We start from the raw sequence: 23,350 nt of genomic DNA, 5'->3' as shown, positions 1-23,350 counted from the left end.
CCTCCCTGCAGGTGACCCTTGCCCGCCTGCCTGTCTACCCCACCTCACAGCTGTAACCAAGAAGGTTGTGTCCCCCTTCCTCTGGGCGTCCTTTCTGCCTCCTGCTGCTGCCAGGTAATACCAACCTCGACCCCCTGGATCAATTGCCTCAGTCAGATGGCTTCTGGTCTTAAGCAAGGTTGGGCATCCGAGGAGAGCCCAGATACTTCTTCCCTCGTCTCCACAGAGCTGCCCCTTTCTTAGCCATTGATTCCCAGAGTTCTGGCTCCGATTCTCTGGGGTGAGGAACTGCTAGAAACAATTTATTTTCCATGCGTGAGGGGTTGCCACTTATCTGCCTCTTCGCCTTCTTCAGCAGCTTAGGAACACCTGGGGCCAACTTTCCCGGGGAATGTGGGGATGGGGGTGGAGCTGAATGAAGCCCACTGCCAGATGTAAGGTAGGTGGGGTGGGGGCATGTGCAGGGCAAGACTAAAACAGTACCAACTGAGTTAGGAGGTGGATTATTTAGAAGAAAAGACCAGGCCTAGATTCTCTTTAGCCATGTGGCTTTTCCAAGGGCAGAGAGTGGCCCCTCCCTTCTGGGGGCCCTGAGCAGAAACTGACCTTTGACCCCCACCCAAGAGACCAGTGAACCATTAACTCCTCTCCCATGTGAGCCTTCCCACTCTTGCCCCACCCCTGACCCCGCCCAAGGCAGGTGGGCTAAGAGGGGGCGGGCTTGTCCATCCCAGCCTTCCATCTGACGTGGCTTCCATTCCACCTGGGAGCCTGGAGGCTGAGCCCAGCTGGCTCCCCTCTCTAACAAGAACCTCTTAGTGTCCACAGTGGGGCATGACAAGGACCTGAGGTGATGGGGCTCTTATACTACCAGTGGGGGTGGGGTTCTGGGGATTGAGGAGGGATAGAAAGGTAGGGCAAGGTTGAGGGTTGGCGTTTAGGAGACAGAGAATAGACAGTCAGCTCTGGATCGGGTAAGGGGAGCACCCTGAGTCAGGGGAGGCATTCTAGAAACTGGCAAATGAGATTCTGATCCAGGAGGAGGTAATAGGGAGAGAGGATGGAGGCTGGAGTGGGGGCGTCTGCTGGATTTGATTGGGGGGCTGTCTGAGCATGAGGGGTCTCCTCTGGCCCTGCACTGCACAGCCGAGGAGGAGCACTGACCCTTCCTCCTCGTTCTTCCAGGGCACAATCCTCAGGATGTTCCAGGGGGAATAGAAGCTGGATCCAGAGCCTCTGACCAGCTCCCCCTCATTATGGGGCTCCCAATGAGTCATCTGCTGGTTGCCATATGTGTGTGTGCGGCCGTGGGCTGGGGAGGGGGCTCAGACCCTGACCTAGGCCCTGCTGAGCTGGAGCAGAACCATTACCTGGCCCAGCTGTTTGGCCTGTATGGGGAGAACGGCACGCTGTCTGCAGGGGGCCTCGCCAGGCTTCTCCACAGTCTGGGGCTTGGCCAGGTTCAGGGGCTGCGCCTGGGACACTACGGGCCTCCCGAGGGTCACACTGCAGCCCCTGCAGGAGACAATTCCACTCACAGGTACTAACCCCTTCCTCCACTGCCGAATCCCACCTCCCAGCTCTTTTCAGTGCTTAGCTCTGTCTCCAGTGTCTAAATTCTCTGGCTCCTGAAATCAGATTTCTAGGATTACAAATTTGGGGGGCCTGACTCCTTGTAGCCCCTCAAGGCCCCCCTCACCTCTGCCACCTTCTAATTCTCTCTCTTCCAGACCCTGCTCCCTTCAGTCCCTCGTTTTCAGTCCCAGTGCTCAGTGTCTCCAGGCTGCCTTGGCTCCCCGTTTGTAGCATCTTTGGCTGTCCCACAGCTCCTACTTCCTATCACTCCATGTCCCCCACTCCTGTAGTAACAGACAATTCTCAGATCCTCCCAGGACTGACATGCCACTGGTTTCTGGGTCCCAGGAACTGCAGCCAGGGGCTGGTCTTCCCTTCTCCCCTAACCTCCCTGGCAGCCTCTCGAGGGGGATTTCTCAGAGAACAAGGGCAAATCTGACTTTCTATCCCACCCATCCATTCCAGGCCACAGGACCCCGAACTGAATGTGGATGTCTGGGCAGAGCTGCCTCTGGGTCCCTCGGGGTGGGGCGACCTTGAGCAGCCAAAGGCCTCACCACCAACCCGTGGGCCAGCCCCCTCGGGCCTGGACCTCTTTCACAGGCTTCTGCTGCTGGACCATTCACTGGCTGACCACCTGAATGAGGCTGTGAGTCTGATGAACAGGGAAATGAACCACGATATTTAGATGGCATGAAATGTTTATAGAGTCAGTAATTTAAAAAATAGATTTTATTTATTTTTAGAGAAAGAGGAAGGGAGAGAGAAAGGAGAAACATCAGTGTGTGGTTGCCTCTCGCGTGCCCCCAACTGGGTACCTGTCCTGCAAACCAGGCATATGTCCTGACTGGGAATTGAACCAGTGACCCTTTGGTTCGCAACCTGGCACTCAGTTCCCTGAGGCACACCAGCCATGGAAAGAGTCAGTAATTTAATAGTTACTTTTTAAAAATCCAACTGTGGTATTAGGGTATGTTATTCTGATATAAAGTACATTCCCTCTGGGCTCAGGGCAGACAGCCACACTCAGGAGGCTGAGAACCAGCTTAGTGGTCACACACTTGATAAAGCAAAGATACCAGAGAAGTGGCCCAGGGTAGGCTGTGGGGCTGGTTATCTGGAGAGGGGGCCTGCAGGGAACGGACATCTGTTTTCATCCAGAAAGATAGCGAACTTGTCCCACATACACCAGAGGGCAGTCAAAGCTACAGAGCTAACCCTGAGTCGGGCCTGGCGAGAGTGAGCACCCCGTAACAGGAAGTAGTCAAGCCAAAGGCTGGATAAACGTATGACAGGGCTGTTGAAAGGAAGGTTGGTGGCATTTCAAGTTCTTTTCCTTTCTAAGAATCTGGACTGAAGAGTTATAGTTGTCTGACTGAATCCTTGACCCAATCAATGACATCACCAGGTGCTTGAGAGGGAGGGAGATGGTGGCAATGTTCACCAGCACCCAATCTGCATTGAACTGAACATCGGTACGGGGTCAAATAGTCACTGATAATGAACACATACTGCTTACATGTACCTATGTGCAGTCCCCAATGCACAGGGGCCGGGGAGAGACCCAGTGGTCCAGGTGCTCTAAGGGCAGGTCTGCGTCTCGGTGCAGTGTGTGACTCCCAACTCAACTCCCCCAGTGTCTGAATGGCTCCCAGCTGCTGGTCAATTTTGGCCTGAGCCCCGCTGCCCCTCTCACTCCTCGTCAGTTTGCTCTGCTGTGCCCAGCCCTGCTTTATCAGATCGACAGCCGAGTCTGCATCCAAGCCCCAGTTCCAACCCCACCAGGGGATCTACTGTCTGGTCAGTGGGTGAGAGTGGCTGGTAGGGCACCCTGAGTCCTGGTAGGGAGTGGGCTCCAAGCCAAGGAAGGGGGTTCACTGGGGTTCTGCCTCCCTTTGCAGTGTATCTTTGGCTTTGAGCCCCTCCCCCCAGCCCTGGCCTGACTTCAACCCCTGATTCTCCCCAGCCCTGGTTCACAGCGCCCTGGCAGTCCTGCTGCTCAGCCTCCCTGCTCCCCTCTCCCTGGTGCTGCTGCGGCTCCTTGGATCTCGTCTATTGCGGCCCCTGCTGGGCTTCCTGGGGGCCCTGGCTGTGGGCACTCTTTGTGGGGATGCGCTGCTACACCTGCTGCCACATGTACGTGGAGCCCCTTCCTCGTTCCCCTACCCCCTTCGGCAACAGCCCCTCACACCTGAGATGTTCCCAGTAGGATATCCCCTCCACCTCTGTCAGCCCACAGCCTGCCATCTAGTAGAACGTTTAAGTGAAGGCTTGCCACCTCCCACCCAGGAGGAGGATGTTGCGGGGTGCAGGGCTTTTGGGGACCTGTCCTAACCTCCTCTCTGTCAGGCACAAGGAGGGCACCATGCCGGACCTAGTGGGCGACCAGAGGAAGACCTGGGTCCAGGGCTGTCAGTGCTTGGCGGTCTCTTCCTGCTCTTCTTGCTGGAGAACGTGCTAGGGATTTTGCGGCACCAAAAGCTAAGGCCAGTGAGTGACTCCCTTTTCCCCTCCTGCTGAGACCAGAGTCCTACCCAAGCACTGGCCACATGGACCGGGAGGTGAGGGGCCGAGTGTGCTCCAGGCTCCACCATTTGCCTGACTGTGGCCCTGACTGCTAATGGGGAATGGGTAGGGCTCCCTCAGCTGAGACTCAGGACTCTGTCTGGCCCAATGGCTTCTGCTTCTGAGTTCAAGGCAACAGCAGGGAGGTGCCAACCTGGGAAGAGAGTAGAAGCCAAAAAACACCCCCAAGTGCCAGAAACAGAACCAGGCGTTCATTTTCCCAGCCGGTAGCCTGGTCTCTCCTTAGCCCCTGGTGTTGCTGCCTCCTCCACCAGGAGGGGTACCCTCCTCTTTTAGAGGTGCTGCAGGCGGAAAAGAAAGGACCTCAGAACACCACACCTGGACCCAGAAGACGGCAGCGGGATGGCACTTCAGCCTCTACCAGCTGCAACAGGTGACCAGAGGAGACGATGAAGAGCAGGCTCCCAGTTTCATTTGCAGCCACCAACACTGTCCTTGTCTTTCTTCCTGCAGAGCCAGGGGCTCTGGGCTGCAGCGAGCAGGACAGCCAGCCCCTACCAGCCCCAGCCCCTTCTGGGCACCAAGGCCACAGTCACGGGCACCGGGGTGGCAGTGACACCAGTATTACATGGATGGTCCTCCTGGGAGATGGTCTGCACAACCTCACTGATGGGCTGGCCATAGGTGTGAAGGGAGGGGGCGGAGGGAGGCAGGTACAGGCTGGAACTAGGAGAGGGCAACCAGGACGTGGGGATCAGGGGATCAGGGGATCAGGGGATCAGGGGATCAGGGGATCAGGGGATCATGGAGGGAAGGTGGGCCCGGCCCCAGGGGAGAGCTTCCTTCCAGACTGCCCACTTCCAGTGCCGCCACCCCCAGGTGCTGCCTTCTCTCATGGCTTCTCCAGCGGCCTCAGCACCACCCTGGCAGTGTTCTGCCACGAGCTGCCCCACGAACTGGGTAGGAGTGGCAGAGTGGTGTTGGGGTGGAACCTGGAGGCTGGCAGGTAATGCCGGCGAGGGGCAGCACCAACTCACTCCCTCCTACCCTGTCCTCTCCTCCCAACAGGTGACTTTGCCATGTTGCTCCGGGCAGGGTTTCCCTTTCGGCGGTTGCTGCTGCTGAGCCTGGTGTCTGGAGTTCTAGGGCTAGGGGGTGCAGCCCTGGGAGTTGGGCTCAGTCTGGGCCCTGTGCCCCTCACTCCCTGGGTGTTTGGGGCCACTGCTGGGGTCTTCCTCTACGTGGCCCTCGTGGACATGGTGAGGTGTGGGGCAGGGCAGAGAAACTGAGGGAGGGGGGCCATTGAGAAAAGGGAAGTATCAGTCCCTCCACAGCCACCACAGGCCCCCCAGAAGGTGCAGGGCCACAGGCCCTTGGTCTGAGAAACGAGGGCCCGAGAGAGTTGGGGCAGGGACTGCAGACACTCCCAGATACCCTCCTCTCAGGCTTTGTTTCCGGGACAGAGACGAGGGCAGGACCCTGATGTACTTCTTCCCTTCCAGCTGCCCGCTCTGCTGCGTCCTCCGGAGCCCCTGCCTGCGCTTGAGGTGCTGCTGCAGGGGCTGGGGCTGCTCCTGGGGGGCAGCCTCATGCTCGCCATCGCCCTGCTGGAGGAGCGGCTGTGGGCCCCGCCCTCTGATGGCTGACGGGGGCGGGGGAAGGCTGCCTGCTTGCTCTTCCTTCCCCCCAACCACAGGAATGGAGGCGGGACACAGGGCCAGTAGGAGCAACAGGAGTTTAATAAACAGAACCCATCCCCAAGCCATGACTATGACAGTTGTACTCGCACCAAAACAGCATAGAAAACCAGGATGTGGTGGGAGGGGGCTCAAAGCAGGTCGGGGGACGAGAGTAGGGGCCTGGAGGGGACGGGTGCGTCAGTCTGCAGGGGAGGCATTGTGCTTTAGCCCAGGGAGGAGTGAGAGGGATGGGGCAATGCACTGAGGTCCCCACTTTTTCCTGCTGCCCTCAGCACCCTGGGGATACAGGCATCTGGGCAGATCTGCCCGTTATTGCTGACCACCAGCATCAAACACCCCCGACCCCAACGCTAGCACCACAGGTGGATCCAGGGCAGGGAGAAGGGCAGGAAGGGGAAGATTGCTTAGAGAAAGATTCAACTAGAATCCAGTGAATTGTGCTCAGTTCTCTTTACTTCCTACAACCGAGTACATGGGTCACAGGGTGGAGGGTGCAACGGGACATGGAACACGCCCCTCGGTGCCCCCAACACACCCCTGCACACAGGATGGTGGTGTCTGCAGCATCACAGGTCATGCAGGGCATGGGGAAGGGGAGGATCACACGCACATAGACGCCCGCAGCGGGAACCGGACAGAGAACACCCCTGAATATACACAGCTGTACACAGGGAACCCCCAGGTCCCCAACCCAACCCTCTCCCCTGTCTTGCCATCCCCCAGGCAGGAGGAACTGTATTGCTTTGAGAGAGCCACCCTGGGGGCCACTCTGCCAGGCACCCTCCCCTCCCATGCCCCCCCCCCCCAATCCCATTTTGGCACATCTGCAAGACACACAGCAGCAAGAGTCGGCACCCTCCCTCCCAGGCTTCTCTGGCTTGGAGTTGAGGAAGGGGGTAGGAGGCTTCATCCTCCCTCTTTCTCCTAGCCCTTCCCAAATCCCTACCAAGCCCACTCCAGCCGGAACCCACCCACCCCTAAACGCACACACACAAAGCTGAGCTATCCAGGAATACAGGGAACAAGGAGATTGTCCGGGATGGGAGCAGAGGCAAGGGGAGAGAAAGGACTGGAAGCAGAGACCCCACCCTGGTGTGGGGGTAAGACTGGCACAACAGCTACTTTAGTGCAATTGGAGAGGGTGCCCACGGTGAGGGATGGAGATGGAGGAGAAGGCTCTCCCCAAAGTCCCCGGGGGGCAAAGTCAGGCTCCCCAGGGAAGGGGCCTCGCAGGAGTGAGCATGGGCCAAGGGCGGATCCTCTGTCACCCGCCACCCTCTGCCCTCCTGGATGCAGTGACAGTGTCCCCCTCACACTTAAGTGGGCAACAGCAGCCTCGGAATCAGTACCTTCAAGTAGTTCATAGAGCAGACCCTCCCACCCCAGCTTCCTCCCATCTCTGGGATTTGGTCGCTTCTCTAGGGGTCGGGTCAGGAGGAGGGAGTCCTCGAGTCAGACCCTTCCTTCTCCACCTCCCTCTTCCCAGACCACTGGGCTTGGTCCTCAAAGATTCCTCGCCTCCACCCTTGCCTATCGTGGGGCAAGGCTGCAGAGGACTGGAGCCACCAGATCGGGGGAAGGGGCTGCTTTGCTCCTTCTCCCTCCTTCTTACAAGGTAGGGTTCAAACTAGGCAGGACGGGGCCCCACACTGGTTTGCACCAGGAGGAGGGCTTCTGGGCTAGGGTCTGTAAGGCTATTTTCCTTTGCGGTGGGAAGGGGAGGCCGGGGACAAACACTGGGGGCCTGGAGAGGGTGAGGAATGGTGGGGAGGGAAGGAGGAAGGGGCCTCCCTGCTGGAGCACAGCCACTGGAGTCATTCAAATGGAGAAACACGAGTGTGCATGAGATCCAGAGTGTGCCTGCTCCCAGCCCCTCCAGCCTGCCCCCCCACCTCTCAGGGCCCCTTCCAAGACCCCAGAGGTTTTGGGGGTACAACTGTAGAACCGTTCACTCTGGCCCCACAACCCCCATGCCCCCAGCCTCTTCTCCCCTTCTAGGTCCGGGGAGGAAGAAGGTGCTCAGGTGGGCAAACAGCGGTGGAAACAGTATTGAGTTTTCCTTTGGTTACATATTGAAGGCAAAGGTGAGCTGGACTTACAGTCAAAACGGATAGGGATGAGAAGGGAAGAGGGGCCATGGCTGGGGCTGGGGAGGGAGGCGGGCCCTCCTCCACCCCTCCACCCCTCCACCCCAAGGAGCACGCGTCTAAGTGGGGTGGCAGTCCCTCAGTCCCATCTCTCCCACCCCCCACAGCACCAAACAAAAGGAGAAGCCCCTCCCCCAGGGGCTGCTCCCCACCCCAACCCGGGCTGTACATTCAGTGGTTTTCAGCAGTCCTATGGCTCAGGGGGCCGGGGGCGGGGGAGGTGGCCCATCCGTCTCAGCTGGACAGTGGCAGTGACCTGGGTCTGTTGGTCCATCCCGGGACCCAAAGTTTGTGCCATTTGTTTTTCTGAAGGATAATACACAACCCTACCAAAGCCACTGCCCAGTCAGAAACACGTCCCCCCAAAATCAGAAACTAAAAACTGGCTCTTTTCATCTCGCCCTCCGATTTACACGTCTGTGTCTGTTTCCCTGTCTCCTCTGTAGCCCTCGCTCTGTCTCCTTTGCTGGGACCTGGGGCTGCTCCCAGGTCCTCACTTAAAATAGGCCTTTTCTCAAAAGTGCTTATTACTTGAAGCAAGTGCTTTAGAGCTGCGGGGGGAAGGGAGGAGGGGAGAGGGTGGTGAAGGGTAGGAGAGGTTTCCTCCCCACCCTACCCCTGAAGGTTGGGGGGCATTCTGCCTGTTTTACTTCTCCACACCCGTTTAAGTCAGAGGTTTAAAAAAATCTTAACATTAAAATAAATATGCAGTGGCCATGAGAATGGTCAAAATGCTTCAAAAAACACTAGGGGCTGGAGAACTGGGGGCGGGGTGTGGGATTTCCTTTGGCATAGGAGAGGGGACTGCCGGTCCTCTGGCCTCCTCGCAGCCACAGGAGGAGGCCAGAGGATGCCCGCCGCATGCCCAGCGCTGCCGACGTGCGCCGGAGGGCAGCGGGGAGCGCGCAGGCAGCCACCAGAAATCTCATCTAGCAACACAACGGCCCCGACAAACACTCCGGCTCTTCCTGTCATCGCCGAACGCTGATAAAGGAGAACACGACTGACACCCTGCGTCTTCTCTGCAGGACCCCGCTCCCTTCTCCCCTGCCCCACCCCCCACCTAATTCCCAGCACCAAAATGAGAGGGATGGGGTGGGATGGGAACATTCAGGAGAATTAAAGTTGGGGCGAGCTCTGCAGAACCAGCAGGGTGGGAGTGGGGGGCTGCAGCCCTTAAGAGAGGTCACATTGATTGTCGCACAGGGGAGGACAGGGTGTGGAGGGAAGTGGGCAAGAGGGGCGTCACAAGGCCCTTTGGCTTTGAAAACAAAAACAAAAACTAAAAGCTGCACAATCCTTCTCACCAATAATGGTCATTTGGAAGCTTTGAAATGGTTTAGGAACTGAGGGTTAGGGGAAGAGAGAGAGAGAGAGAAGGAAGGAAAAGGGACCACGACAAAGAGTAAGGACCTGGACAAACACTCCAGGCACCAGGGAACCAGCATGAGGTATGGTTAAGGGTATCTGCTAGGGAAGGAGGGGCCCTGGGATGCCCCCACTCCCCTCAGCCCACCCTTGGCAAGGGTGGCAAGACTTGCAGGGGCCACAACTGAAATCCGTGTAAGACTGAATAAAGCAAGCATGAGAGGGGGCGGGAGAATGAGGGGTCCCCTGGGAGGGGGAGACCCTCTACTGTGTAAACGAAGCCCATCCAGTTCTCAGGGGACAATACTGACAGCAGCCAGACTGGGCAAGGATGCGCTGTGAGGGTGGAGGGGGCATGACCTCTGTTCAAGTTCTGTGTCTTGGCCCCTGGCTGAGGTATCGAGTGTGAGCGAGGGAACACCGGGCTGCGGGAGCGGGTCCGGCTGTCTAGGAGGCTTCGCTAGGAGATGGATGGACAGGGCTTTTGAAGGGACCAGGGCCAAATTCAATGCTACATTTAGAGAAAAATACTGCCCCCTCCTCACTCCAGCCCAGTCTGGCTTTTGGGATGCGACTTTGAGGAATCTTCTCGGTGCGGCCCCAAGCTCAAACCCCTCTCTCCCTGCTGCTGGGAAGGCCGGGGCCCAGCCTCCACCTGTCGGGTGCTCCTTGGGTCAGAGCTTCATCCTCACACCAGAGGGGAAGCCCGGCTCCGGAGCAGCCTCTGCCCCTAGTCTGCCCTGCCGCTCCCACCGTCTTTGGCTTCAGGTCAGGAGTGACTGGCAGAGGTGGGCACTCTCGGACACAAGGGAAGGAAGCAGCAGACATGGAGCAAGGGAAGTCCAGGGCTGCGGGGCACGGGGGGAAGAACACAGTCCCTCCCTCCACACACGCAAACACATGCCTGAAACACAAAGGACATACTAGGGCTGTGGTTTTGAAATGGGCAGGAAATTAATCTGTTTCTTCCCCTAACGGATAAAATGCTTACTTAAAAATTCATGACAAGCCTCAAAGTTAAGGGACGGGAGAGCCAGGGAGGGAACGGCCAGAGGCTCTGCCCTCCCAGAAGTTAAAAGAAAAAAGCAAGGTTAAAGTGCGTGGTTAGGGGGCCAGGCCAGGAGAGAAAGGGAAGCGGGAGGGTAGGCTGTGGGGGCAGAACCAGCCCTTGATTTGCATATGAGGTGCCAGGGGAGAGTGCAGGATTGGGGCCCAGGTACAGTAGTTGCTGCTTCAAGTGTTTTGCATTTGAACTTTAGGGGTGATGGGGTATAGAAGGGGGAGAAAAGCTCCAGGCCCCAGTGCTAAATACCCTCCCCACTCGTCCACTAGCTGCCCCTGAAGGGGGAGGGGGATGCCCCCAGAGTGCTCACACAGTACCAGAAATTAAGGCTTCTCACTGCTGCGGGGATGGAGGAGCCGGCCGAGCAGGGAGGCAGTGATGGGCATGGAAGAAGAGAAGGAGATCTGCCTGGCAGGAGGGCAGGGGCGGGAGGACACAGAGAGGAGCATCGGAGGGAAGAGTTGGGGGAGCTGGCAGCAGAAGGGGGAACTGAAAGACGGGGTAAAAGAGAGGGGGAGCCAGGCATTTAGCAATCATTTTGGGACACTTGGCAGAAGGGGCTGCCCTGGGGGTACCAAGGGCCTGGGGTGCTCCCCGTCAGTCCCAGACCCCTGCCAGGCCAGGATGGTGCGGCAAAGGGGTGAGCTCCCCAGTGCTTCCCCGCCCTCCGCTCCCAAACCCAGTCGTGTTCTCCTTTAAAGTGCCCTAAATGTATAGACTTTTTCTAAATAAATAGAATAAGATATCAAGCCACCGGCAGGGAGAGGGACACTGGAGGGGGCTACTCAGAGTAGCAGCCGTCTAACCCAATGGCGCCGTGCCGCTCCTGGCTGTAGGGGCAGGAGGCCCCGTGGGGCAGGGCCCCGCAGCCACCCACCGTCTTGGCTGCTGCAATACCGCAGTTCTTGAGCAGGCTGAAGCTGAAAGGACTGACGGCGTCCTTGGGTGGGAAAGGCTTCATGGTGGAAAGGATCAAGGCCAGGCAGTCTGCCACATCTTTGTTGGGGGCGCAGGCCAGTGCTGGGGTGTGACCTGCAGGCAAGGGAGAGAACTAAGACACAGGGTCCTGTATCCCTGGGTCCCCACTCACCCTGCCCCAGGCCCTGAGCTCTCTTATCTGTGGAGGGAGCCAAAGCAGGCAAGCACCCATTAGGGCCGGAAGTCAAGGGTCACGAGGACCCAAGGACTTGACAGGCAGACAGACTGGGAAGTGTGGAGCTAGTGGCGGAGCACAGGGAACTGGATGCTAAGGGGTGTGGCAGGCTTCTCCTGAGGAGCCTGCTGGCTCCACCTAGTTTCAGCAGACCTCCCCCGGAGGCCCTAGTGTACTGGTGTGGGTCCCTGCTCTGAAGAGTTCCCTTGGGAAGAAAATCCAGTTTACAGCAAGTTTAAGAAGTCACCTCCTAAAGAATGTCCCTGACCCCAAACCTGGGAGGGGAGGGGGCCTCCTGACCCCACCCACCTTCTTCATCCACAGCCAGCACTGTGGCCCCACGACTCAGCAGGGCCTGCACCACAGAAGCTAGACCATTCCGGGCAGCAATGTGGAGTGGCCTTGGGAGAAAGGAAAGAGAAGGAGCATGAAATCAGTGCATGCCAAGCTGCCCTGCCACCTCCAGCCAGAGCAGCAGGGCACTGAACACACACCGTGAGCCCCAGTGAGCCCCTGGCATGCAGATGGCTCTGCCTGCACCCACCTGCTGCCCCCAGCCCGGAGCCCCTTCCCTGGGCACTCACATCTGCAGTGCGCTGTTGGTAGCGTTGATAAGGCCAAGGTCTTGGGTTTCTGCCAGAATCAAGAGGGCACATTTCTCATGGCCCTGAGGGAGAGGAACAGAGAGGGGAGACTTGTAAAGTAAAGCATGACTGGCCACAGAGGAGTCGGGAAGGGCAGCAGCGAGGCCACGAGCTACGCCACCATTGGGCAGGTTGGCGATTCCTGACTCCCACCACAGCCTATCCCATCAAGGCAGCCCAGCCCCTCAGCCAGCCCCAGCCGGCCTCTGCCGCCTCACCGCCTCCACTCCAGGCAGTACCTTGCTACAAGCCAAGTGGAGGGCAGTATTCTTGTTCTCATCCAGCACAGTAAGGTCTGCCTTCCCTCGATACAGCAGAAATTCTACAAGGGAAAAGGAGACAGAGAGAAAATGATGCCTTCCCCCGAGCGTGGCAGCCATCGTGGCTCTTCGCCCTCTGTCTGCATAAACTGTGCACACCCCATCTCCAGAGGGCGACACACCCAGACATGCCTCCCCTTCCTCAAGCCCACAAGCAGGGCTGGCCCACCTTACAAAAACCCCAAGGAAGCCCCTCCCTCCACACAAGGCTCCTACGCACCCACGGCAGCTGTCTGTCCGTGCTCGGCTGCTGTCATGAGCGCGGTGCGGCCTGTGTGGTCAGTGGCATTCACCTCGGCCTGATGCTGCAGCAGCATCCGGAGCCCAGAGACGTTGTCCGCGAAGGCAGCGGCGTGAAGAGGGGTCCTGCAGAGCGGGGATCAGGTGCTGTGAGACAGGGAAGGCTCTTCTGCCTGAGCAGAGAGGTAGCCAGAGAGGCAATTCAGGCTTCTCCCTACACCTTCTGCCTGTCACTCACCGTCCTTTGGCATCTCGGCTGTTCACAATCTTGGCACCCAGAGCTCCCAGCAGCATCTCTGTGGTGCTGTCCTGGTTATTAATTCTGGGGGAAGAGGAAGGTTCGGTAGGAACAGCAAGGGAAGCAGACTCCTGCCCTGCGTGCAGGTCACAGACCCTGGAGAAGGGCGGAGGCAGAGGAAGGAACTTACACTGCACAGTGCAAAGGAGTGAAGGGGTTTCCTTCCAGGTAAGAAAATGGGCTGTGTTCAAGTAACAACTCCAGACAATCTTCATGTCCTGGGTATGAGGAAGGGAGAGCAGTGATGGACCAAAATGATGACCAGTTTCCTGATCCCTGCCCTGTCCCACCTCCTGACATCCATGACACTTCCAGAACCAGACCAACCCAGGTCCCTCCCCAACCCGCTAACCCTTGGTCTCCGCACGTGCCCATGGTGCGAAGACCCCAGGCCCTACCAGTGTAGGAGGCCCAGTGCATGGGCGAGTATCCGCTGTAGTCCACCCCGGCATCCAGGGGGTCCGTGGAAAGGGCAGCCTGCAGCAGTGTCCGAAGGACTGCAGTGTGGCCACAGGCCGAGGCCAGGTGAATGGGTGTGCGGCCCTTGAAGTCTCGGCACAGCACAAATGCGTCGTGGTCCAGCAGGGCAGCCAGGCAGTCCTCACAGCCAGTCACTGCCTGCGGGTGATACATGGGGGTGGGGCAAGAGGATGAGGAGCCGCTCCCTTTCCCATGGCCAGGCACCCGATTGGTCCAGGAGTAAGAGCCACACCCAGGACTCCGATCCTGTGGGCCAAGGGGGCAGCATTAGGACTGGTGATGGTGGAGAAGGATGGGGTAATGGCATCATTATCGAATGGGATAGGTGCCCTGGGGCAGCGTCTGGATGGTGAGCAGGTGGCTGTATGTGATTACAAGGCTAGGTCATCAAGAAGATCAGCTGCGGGGTCAAGTGCTTCCATGGAACAAACACAGTGAAGCCCAGTAAGACCCTGGGCACACAGCCTTGGGCCACAGTTAGACGACCTGAAGTCCTACTGCTAGTGGGTCCCGTGCCCCCACGTCCAGGCCCACCTATGAACGGCCCCACCCAGGAGCTCACTCACCCCACGGTGGAGGGCAGTGCGGCCCCGGAGGTCAGCAGCATCAGCTGTGGATCCTTTCTCTAGCAGCAGATGTACACAGTCCACGTGGCCATTCATGATGGCCAGCATCAGTGGGGTTCTGCAGAGGGGGAGGAGAAAGGTAAGGGCCTGGCAGGGACGGGAAAACCCCGCACACCGCTACCACCCACACTCACTGTCCATAGGCATCCATGACATCTGTGATGTCAGCTCGTTCCCCACTGTCGATCAGCAAGTGCAGGGAATCAGTGTGGCCAGAGGCAGCTAGGAGGAAAGGGGGTCTTTGTCAGGGTCAGAAGAAGAGGCAGGGCAAGGTGAAAGGGGCAGGGGGACAGGAAGCCACGAATCAGTACATGAAGTTTCCGTCCTCCTGAGGCCACTCCACTGCAAGCCCCAATCCCATTTGTGAGGGACAGGAGACCAGCCTCCAAGGCCTGGCGGAGCAATAGAAGGGAGCAACCCAAGGGGTAGACGAACCAGCAGCGTGCAGAGGCGTCCATTTGCGCTTGCGCTCCTTGATGAGAGCAGAGGCGCCATGGGCTGTAAGCACCTCCACACACTCAGTAGAGCCTCGCTCAGTGGCTAGGAAGAGCGCGGTCCGGCCCTTGTGGTCCCTCACATCCAGGTTCACCAGCGTTTCAGCCAGTGTCTTCAGGGCTTCACAGTGACCGTTGTAGGCCTGGGGGGTGTGGGCAGCCAGTGGATACAGCTCAGGACACTGCCTCCTTCTTGGGGCCCATGGGGAGACTCTAAGCAGCGGGCCTCCCCACAAGCTCCTCCGGCTCCTCAGGCTCTTAACCTGCACTATGCCCATCCCCTTCCCAGACCACTGCCTGCTGCCCCTTCCCCACAGGAAGGTGGAAGCTAGGACTGAGTCACAAGTCCATGCACCTACGTGTGGGGCAGGTAAGGACAAAGAAGGCGAGGAGAAAAGTTGCAGACTCACAGCTAAGTGCAAAGGGCTGACTGGAATGGTGCTCTCCACATCCTCCAGGCAGTTAAAGGACATTTCTAAGAGCTGCAACAGACAGGACAGCAGGTGCTAGCTAAGGTTCTGGAAATCCCACAATATCAGCCTTTTCCCCACCAACAGGAATCCCCTGAGCCCCTGAATCTAGAGAGCTCATTGGAGTCAGTCATCCCTTGGTTTCAGAATCCACAAACACGAAGGTGCCCTGCCCCTGCCCCCCCCCAACCAGGGCCAGGCGCCAGGCGTACCAGTTCGAGGTTCTGTCTGTTGCCATAGGCAGCTGCATAGTGCACAGCTGTGTAGCCCTGCCTGTCCCGCAGGGAGGGGTCTGCACCGTTATCCAGTAAGAACTCCAGACAGCTGGGGGCAAGAGGTAGCCTGTGAGGTGGGGACAGACCCAGTCCAGGAAGGCACAGTACTGGGAGAGGCAGAGGGGCAAGAGAACCCCTCCAGGCCTAGCTGACCAACACCCGAGTAGGCTAACTCCTGCCCATTCGACCCCACCTCCAGACCCAGCCTTCTCCTCCAGGTCTGCCCTGAACCACCCTGGCTTCAATACCCGCCTTTATCCTTTGAATGCTGTCCTAGAGAACCTAAAGCAAAAGTACCAGCTACCAGCGTTCTGCTCATTGACACTCTTCCCTCACTCCCAGGCACGCTGACCCCCTACCTTGAATGCCTTCTCCTCCCAGCCCATCTGAAGAAGTCTACCCATCTCAGACCCAGTCCCAGCATCCTCTGCTCCGTGAAGCCGTCCCTAACTTTCCCAGTGAGGCGCCCCCTCCTTTGCACTCCCCTGGCACCCTTCTCGTTGCTTAGTAGTAGTTGTCCTTGTAGTGATAACACCACACTTAGCACTCACTATGTGTCAAGCACTGTTCTAATTACTTCCTGTGCATTAGTTTAATCCTCGTGATGATCCTCTGAGGTAAATACTAGTCTTATCCTTATTATAGTTGAGGAAAATGAGGCACAGAGAAGTTAAGTTACTTGCCAAAGGCCACAAAGCTGAGCCTCCTAGGTTCTAAGTACCCATTAAAAATACATAAACCATTTACTTTAAAACAGTCTTATACTTAGAGAAAAACTGTGGACACACTACAGAGTTCCCACATACTCCATACCCAGTTTCCCATCATTAACATCTCACATTAGAATGTATAAGGGCCCTTTTATTTGTCTTTCCCAACAGATTATTAGCTTTAAGAAAGCAGAAACTTGGGGTAACTGATCCTTTATCTTTAGTACGTAGTACAGTACTTGATAGCTAGTAAGTAATTAATTAATGCTTATGGAAAAAACAAATGATTTTGTGTGTTTGGTTTTTTTAATTCTCTCAAAATGAGACCCCTTATGCCTTAAGGGAAGAAACTGCGCCTCACACCTCTGCCGCTGCCTATGACACTCAGTCCAGGACTACACTCAGAGCACCCCAAACACACTGCTGGCTGCGGACGGCCCGGCGGTCTCCCCAGCTACTCACAAGAAGGCCTCCTTCCTGCGGGACTCCTTCAGTGGCTCCTCCTCTTCAGCGTCATGGCTGGGAGATGAGTGGGGCTCCGCTCTGTGGGAGGGAGAGTGAGGAATCACAGGGAAGTTCGGGGAGCTGAGGGGGCGAGAGGGCCAGAGTGGGTGTCTCACCTCCTGTAGGTGTCAGAGGCGGCAGCATAGTGGAGTGGGGAGCAGCCTTTGCAGTCAGCCTCATTGACGCCAGCCCCAGCGGTCACCAGCGTGACAGCGCACTGGTAGCTGCCGTTAGCAGCTGCGTAGTGCAGTGGGGTCCTGGGGAGAAGTGGAGGAGGGTGGGCAGGTAGAAGAAATCAGGGGCAGACCAAAAAGCACCCAGATGTGCAGCTAAAGCCACTCTGCAATGTTCTCCTCACTCAGACTCCAGCCCCCACCCCTCACTCTGTCATCTGTCACTCTCATGATACAATCCCTACACGTATCCATGCACATTAACACACCTTCCGAATTTGTCTCTCCTCCTCAAGTCAGCTCCACTGCTCAACAGCAAATTAAGACATTCAACATTCCTAAAAGGCAGAAAGGTGAGGGTTAAGAGAGGGAAAGCCTCAAGGAGAAGCCACAGGAGCAGGGAGGGGCCAAGGAAGGATGGAACTAGACAGCCCTGCCTGCTGTGGCTGACCTCGCTGGGAGACGTCAAGAGACCTGGGCAGGAAAGGAAGGACCAACCCTGGCCCAGCTCTCTTCTCCAGGCCTGAGAGAGAGCTCCCTCACCCTCCAGAAGCAGCAGCATGAAGACAGGTGCGGCCAAGGCTGTCAGGTGTATTAATGTCAAACCCAGCTGAAAGGACGTGCTCGTTGCTGAGTGAAGACACAATGCTGTACAGCTGACCTGCAGGGCCGGAACAGCCAGATCCCATCTGAGGGCCCTGAGCAGAGGGAACAGGCCTCCGCTTCCCCACACACCTGCCCAACCCCCACCCTGCCAGCACATACCTGAGGAAAGAAGCTTGCGACAACAGTCAGAGAATCCGAAAAGGACAGCTAAGTGCAGAGGAAACATGTCGTGGATGCCGCGCCTAGGGAGAAGCTGGGACTCAGTCCTTGGGTCAAGGAGGGACCTCTTTACTGTGACCCACTAGCAGCCTAGGAGCTGGCGAGCTTCCCTTGGGCAAGCTCCTGTGTGCCCCCATGTTGGATTCGAGCCATCTGTGCAGACCCGAGGCGGTCTAGCAGTGGGGCCAGGAGCCCTGACTCACCGGGCAGTATCCGCGCCATTGGTCATTAGGGTGCTGATGAGCAGCTCGTGTCCGTAGCGAGCGGCCACATGCAGTGGCGTGTTCCCAAATTTGTCAGCACAGTCTATCTCGCTGCCTGAGAGGGGGATGCACACACGTCAAGAAGCAGACCTTAGGCCTCAGGCCACTTACGCTAACTAGTTAGCCACCATTTGAGTGCTTAGTATGTGCCAGGTGCCAGAAAGCATCCACATGTGCTATCTGGTTTCTAAGCCTCAGGGGACGGGGCAGGCAGAGCAGGGCCATTTCTCTGGGTGCCTGGCTCAGAGCTCCAGGTGCCCACTCTGACTGGAAAACGGTGTGGGAGGTAGAATATAAGTAAGAAAGAGGGTTTCTAGAAATGAGTTCTCTGGGGGAGAAGGAGAGGGAGCACAAAGCCTCCCTCTGGGAGGCTCACCCAAGTCCTTACCATTCTGGATGAGGATCTGGGAGCGGGTGAAGCGGCCATGGATGGCAGCCATGTGCAGAGGACTTTTTCCTTCTTTGCTCTGTGGAAACATGGCGGGATTTTTGTTTGTGTGTGTTTGTCTTTTCAGTGTAAAGCACAGAGAATGCCCTTTCCCCTTCTAAAGGGCGCATCTCAGGACGGTGTAATCATATGGACGTCTCCTTAGCCCGCATTCTCCCAGGTCCCTGGCAAGGTCTGCTCAACCCAGGAAGCAGGGGACAATTCCCCAGAGAGTGATCCAGAGGGAAGATACGGTCAGGATGCCCAGAGTGAGGCTTTTCTCCCCACTAGTCTCAGCCTCACCCCTTCAGGTACCTGGTAGTTAACATCAGCCCCGTTATTGACCAGCAGCTCCAAGCAGAGAGCGCCATTGGTGGAGACTGCAGCCACATGTAGTGGCGTGAAGCCCTTGTCATTCGGCTGGTTGACATTGGCTCCTGCATTCACCAGCTCAATAGCCACAGCATCCTGGCCCAGGTAGCAGGCAATGTGCAAAGCTGTGTTTCCAAAAGCGTTGGGCTCATCGATCTGGATTTCCAGGGGCAGAGGTAAGGGAGGTATCAGTTTAAACAAAGTGGAAGCTGACACAGACAGCTCAGAGAATCCCAGAAATCGTGAAGGCATTATTATTTAAGGTAAGCATTATTCAGACCCTCTTATCACATCCTCAATGCCTCCCCAAAACCACACCTTTGTATCTCCGTAACGGACTCTGACCTTCAACTCCCCGCCCTTGGTCCCCAGCCCCCAGGCTCAGCACCCTGACCTCAGCCCCCATCCGGAGCAGGTACTTCACCACTTCGATCTGGCCACTGGCAGCAGCTGTATGGAGCAGCCCGTAGCCCTTGCGATCCTTGCAGCCAAGATCTGCTCCCCGTGCCACCAGCAATTTCAGGACCTCCAAATGCCCTGGGAAGACAGAGGATGCTCTCAAGGAGGGTTTGTGGAGGGCCTCGTTCTGAAGGCTGCAACCCCCTCTTCCCTGCCCTAGGAATCTCAAACATCGAATTCCTGCTCTTCCCGTGAATCCTTTCTCACCTAGAAAAGCTGCCCAGTGCAGCGGCTGCCGCTCCTTTTTGTCACAGACATTCAGGCTGGCTCCCTTATTGAGGAGCAGGTTCACTGTCTGTATCAGGATAGGAAACACCGGTTCAGTGCCAGGTTAAGGCTCTCAACCTACCTAAGAGTAGAAGCCTCAGCTCCTCAAAAAGGTTGAGGCAGCCTGTCTTTGCTCTTGAGCAGAGCAGTCTGGAGAAGGAGAGGAAACAGGAAGCAGGCACTACCAAGGGGATCCCACACAGTTTGAGAGAGTCTCTTCGGGTGATCTGGTGTTGTGGGTTTTTTTTTTCTAATTACAGTTTACACCCAATATTAGTTTGTATTAGTATCAGGTGTGCAGTACAGTGATTAGACAATCATATATTTTACAAAGTGTTCCCCCCAATATTTCCAGTACCCACTGGACACTGTACATAGTTATTACAATGTTATTGACTATATGCCCTATGCCATACTTTACATCCCTGTGATCTGGTGGTTCTTAAACTCTTTTGAAAAGTCTTTAAAGGTGTGTTGACATTCATGGACTCTCACTTCAGAAAAAGGCATATATACAAACATTTTCCATTTAACTCCAGAGAGTTTACTACTCTCTCTTTGAGTCCAAGTCAAGGACTTCGATCTAATGTGACCATTCATTCAGTACTTGAGCCCAAGCCCTCAGATAACCCTCAGGGATCCTCTTCCTCAGGCCAGAGGGCCCAGAAGCCGGGGAAGATGAGTAGGAAGGAAAGGGAAGGAACTAGGCTAGATGTGGAGTGGAAGTGGTCCTCACCTCCAGGTGCCCACTATGCACTGCGTGGTGCAGGGCGCTGCGCCCACTCCTGTCAGCCACGTTGAGGCTGCTCAACAGGGGTGCCAGAGCCTCAGCACACTTGGTGGCCCGGTTGGCAGCAGCCACATGCAATGGTGTCTGCCACAGCTTGTCCCGGGCATTCACATCTGCTGAATGTGCCAGCAGCAGCCCCAGCACCTTCTGTTCAGGGGCAGGGGATGAGAGAGATGACAGAGGGAGAAAAGGAGACAAAACAATAGAAAAATGGAGGGAAAAATAGGTCAGCATGGCACATGTGGCCCTGTGCTCTCTCTCTCCCTACTCCCCAGCAGAGTCTCTTCTCATTTGGCCAGCATATCTAGCCTCTCAATACCTGCTTCCATCTTCTGGATCTTAGAGCTTATAATCTTCCCTACCTTGCTGTGGAAAATATGGATCCCTTCCTCTTCTTTAAGCCATCAGTAAGCACTCTCTAACCCAGACCTTGAAAATCTCCACCCACACACATAGCCAATACCAAGCGAGTCCACACATAGAGAGGATCCCAATCCCGCAATACTTCCAGCAAAGATAAATGCTCCTGTAACATTAATGCCCAAATACCCTCCTTCGGCCCTTCCACAGGCACCAAATCATAGTCATTACCTAGGTAAGCAAACATATACTGATTCCTCTCCAAAACCCAGGCTAAAATGGCCCTCCTAATCACCCCCCACCCTATTCCCACTGGTCTCAGTCCCCCTCTTCTCTGGTGGCGAGAGCCAGGGAAGTGACTGTCGAACCAAGAGAGAGGTCTGCTTTTCACACTCCTCAGGGTTGATGGACCCAACTGATGAGGCATGTTTGACCCTGTGCCGTTGGCTTTCATGCTGCTTGAGGTGCAGGGATGCAACAGATCACTATCCCCCTGTCCTTCCACGGAAGGAAAAGAATCTCAATGCCCAGAGGGGGATCAGACTCCAAGGTGGCCCCCCAGGGAGGGATGAGTCACACAGGCCTGGCAGCAGGGCCCCCTGCAGTCTGCCAGCCCAGAGTTAAGCTCTCCCCTTATGTCACGTCAGCTGGCAATACTCAGCACCCTCTTACAGGCCAGTTCTAGAGGTGGGAGGGGCAAGGGCTGATCTTGCCCCTGGGGTAGGCCAGCTTGTAGGGAAGAGGACTGAGGCTCCCCAACCCTTAACCTGCACCTTTTACCAACGAACTCATCCTTCTTTGGAAAGGTGAAAGAAGGTGGGAGGCCTGTACCTCATTTCGGGAGGCAGCAGCACGATGAAGAGGGGTCAGCCACAGTGTGTCCTTAGCGTTGACATTAGCACCTGTGTGGATAGAATTTCCTCTTTTGAGAAGAGGTGGAGAAGAGGTAGGAAATGAAGCCAGTCATAATGGCAGGGAATCTGGATGGCGCTGTAGCCTGGCTCAGACCAACCACCAGAGAATAATCCTTGGATAAAAAAAGAGGCTCCTCCCCTCAGGTCCCTCCCTAGTGCCACACCTTCCAGCTCCCCACTTTCACCTGACATCAGTAGCAACTGGAGGATGGGGACATCGCCTACGTAGGCAGCAGCATGCAGTGGGGTTCGCCTCTCTTGGTCCTGGGAAGGCAGAAAAGAGGGGCCGCTGAGGGCATGAACTATGCAGGTTCCCAGCCCAAGTCTTGGAGTCCCAGGCCTTTCCCCACAACCTCTTCCTAAAGGTGCTGTGGACTCCTAAATCCTGATCCTGGGTAAAGCGACCACCCAGGTAGGATGGAGTAGGGGTCAGGGCCCAGAGGCCCAGGAAACAGCCTACTACTTCCACGGGGGAGGGGGCGCTGCAGACTCTGACGCTTCAGAAGCGAATGCCGTTTCTGGGCGTACTCAGCCGCTGGTCGGTGCGCCCAGGCTGACCTCTCTCCATCCCCAAAGGTGGAGCAGGCGTCCACCCCGGGGTGGCAAGAGCTGCGGCCTCATCCGAACCGAGGAGACACGGAGCCGCCCCATTAGTGGGGAGGAGTCCAGAACACCAGGGCCCAGATTACCGGCTCGCCATCCTTCCTGATCTCAACTCACCAACACATTGATGTTCTCCTTCTGCGAGAGGAGGGAACGCACTTCCTCCACATCTCGGCTAAAGATGGCCTGGACCAAGGGCGGCTGCAGGGAGAACCGGCGTTCAGGGAGCGGGCCGGAGCGGAACCGGCGGGGGAGGGGGAGCGGGGGTACTCCAGGTTTAAGGGGGGGCGTCGCAGAAGGGGCTCCACTCCGGGGTCCTGGCTGCAGGGTACTCTCGCAGTGTCTCCGCCGGTCACCAGTCCCCCAAGGACACCGGCTTGGTTGAGGGGAGCGCGGCGTGGGGCGGGGCGGGAGCCGCGGGAGCTCCGGGCTCAGGCCCTGCCTAGGCCGCACATCCCCGGGCTCGCGTGGCGGTGGCGCCGGGCCCTGGAGGGAGGAAGCGGGAAAAGGCAGAAGGGCTGACCTGGTCCGTGATGCTGAGGATCCCCATGGCCCGGCCCGGGCTCCGTCCGCATCGAGCTCCCGGCGGCGGCGGCGGCTGGTCCACCGGGGACACGGGGCGGCCCAGGCGGCGGCTGCGGCGGCGGCTGCGGGGAGAACGCGGCCCCGCCTACCGGGGGGCGGGCGAGCGGGAGCCCGCAGCGCTCCCTGGCGGCCGTCCTGGTCCCAGTCGAAGGACGCTGGCCGCGCTGCCTGAAGCCGTGGCGCTCTGTGTTCAGCCTTGCGGTCGCTCCATTCTCGAGCGTAGGTTCCCCTGCTCCCCAGGCCGGCCGCGCTGTGCTGCCTGCTCCAGTCTGGCGGCCCCAGGGTTCTCCCTCAAGACTCCAGCGGCAACTCGGACATTGGCCCTGCAGCCCACCAAACCTCAGTGACCCCTCGAGAGCTAACTCCTCACGTCTGCGGTTACACACCCCTAAAACCCCCACAGACTTTGGGGAAGTAGGGGCTTGGAGATCTGGGGATTATATATGACAATAGCTTCAGAGGAAGGGCAGGCGTATAAATCTACTATTGACGACATGAGTTGGGTAGAAGGGAAATAGCAAAAGTGTTCAAACTTCAGAGAGAAATCCCAAGGACTCTCCAGCTGCAGAAAAACCCCACAGAGACGCTAGAAGAGCTGACAGCTGAAGGCCTCCAAGGCCAACAGAAGGGTCACTTTTCGACTCCCTAATTACTACATTGACAGGTTTAGGTGGTGGGGTGGCGGCTACGGTTTAAAAGGCTCAACGGTTTCTACCCCG

General features: G+C 57.1%; 2 protein-coding genes across 3 annotated transcripts; one reads left to right on the top strand and one right to left on the bottom strand.

Moving 5' to 3' along the window:
- Positions 1–129: 129 nt before the first annotated feature.
- On the top strand, positions 130–5,862 carry SLC39A5 (solute carrier family 39 member 5). The gene is made up of 11 exons (XM_037030292.1): positions 130–850; positions 1,186–1,540; positions 2,041–2,224; positions 3,213–3,375; positions 3,542–3,711; positions 3,925–4,065; positions 4,438–4,534; positions 4,615–4,785; positions 4,981–5,061; positions 5,170–5,360; positions 5,604–5,862. The coding sequence occupies exons 2-11, from the start codon at positions 1,257–1,259 to the stop codon at positions 5,745–5,747; spliced, it is 1,626 nt and encodes a 541-aa protein (XP_036886187.1). The 5' UTR covers positions 130–850; positions 1,186–1,256; the 3' UTR covers positions 5,748–5,862.
- On the bottom strand, positions 5,823–22,713 carry ANKRD52 (ankyrin repeat domain 52). Of its 2 annotated transcripts, none has more exons than XM_037030290.1 (28): positions 22,570–22,713; positions 22,164–22,247; positions 21,629–21,707; positions 21,361–21,431; positions 20,116–20,316; positions 19,320–19,407; positions 19,048–19,190; positions 18,597–18,809; positions 18,243–18,321; positions 17,795–17,909; positions 17,532–17,614; positions 17,310–17,427; positions 17,036–17,104; positions 16,710–16,850; positions 16,552–16,632; positions 15,317–15,446; positions 15,045–15,116; positions 14,576–14,777; positions 14,275–14,362; positions 14,081–14,198; positions 13,433–13,652; positions 13,165–13,252; positions 12,975–13,058; positions 12,717–12,862; positions 12,416–12,498; positions 12,117–12,199; positions 11,842–11,933; positions 5,823–11,411 (listed from the first exon to the last, which is right to left on the bottom strand). In XM_037030290.1, the coding sequence occupies exons 1-28, from the start codon at positions 22,594–22,596 to the stop codon at positions 11,161–11,163; spliced, it is 3,249 nt and encodes a 1,082-aa protein (XP_036886185.1). In that variant the 5' UTR covers positions 22,597–22,713; the 3' UTR covers positions 5,823–11,160. The 2 variants fall into 2 exon arrangements, with proteins under 2 accessions (XP_036886185.1, XP_036886186.1); XM_037030291.1 differs by having other exon boundaries at positions 15,317–15,428; positions 22,570–22,712.
- Between the last annotated feature and the right edge of the window lie 637 nt (positions 22,714–23,350).

Source organism: Sturnira hondurensis, unplaced genomic scaffold (genome assembly GCF_014824575.4).
Source record: "Sturnira hondurensis isolate 20B ecotype Veracruz unplaced genomic scaffold, ASM1482457v3 Scaffold0020601, whole genome shotgun sequence".
Taxonomy (NCBI): Eukaryota; Metazoa; Chordata; class Mammalia; order Chiroptera; family Phyllostomidae; genus Sturnira; species Sturnira hondurensis.
Note: the sequence above shows the minus strand (reverse complement) of the source record. Positions and strands in the feature narration are given on the sequence as shown.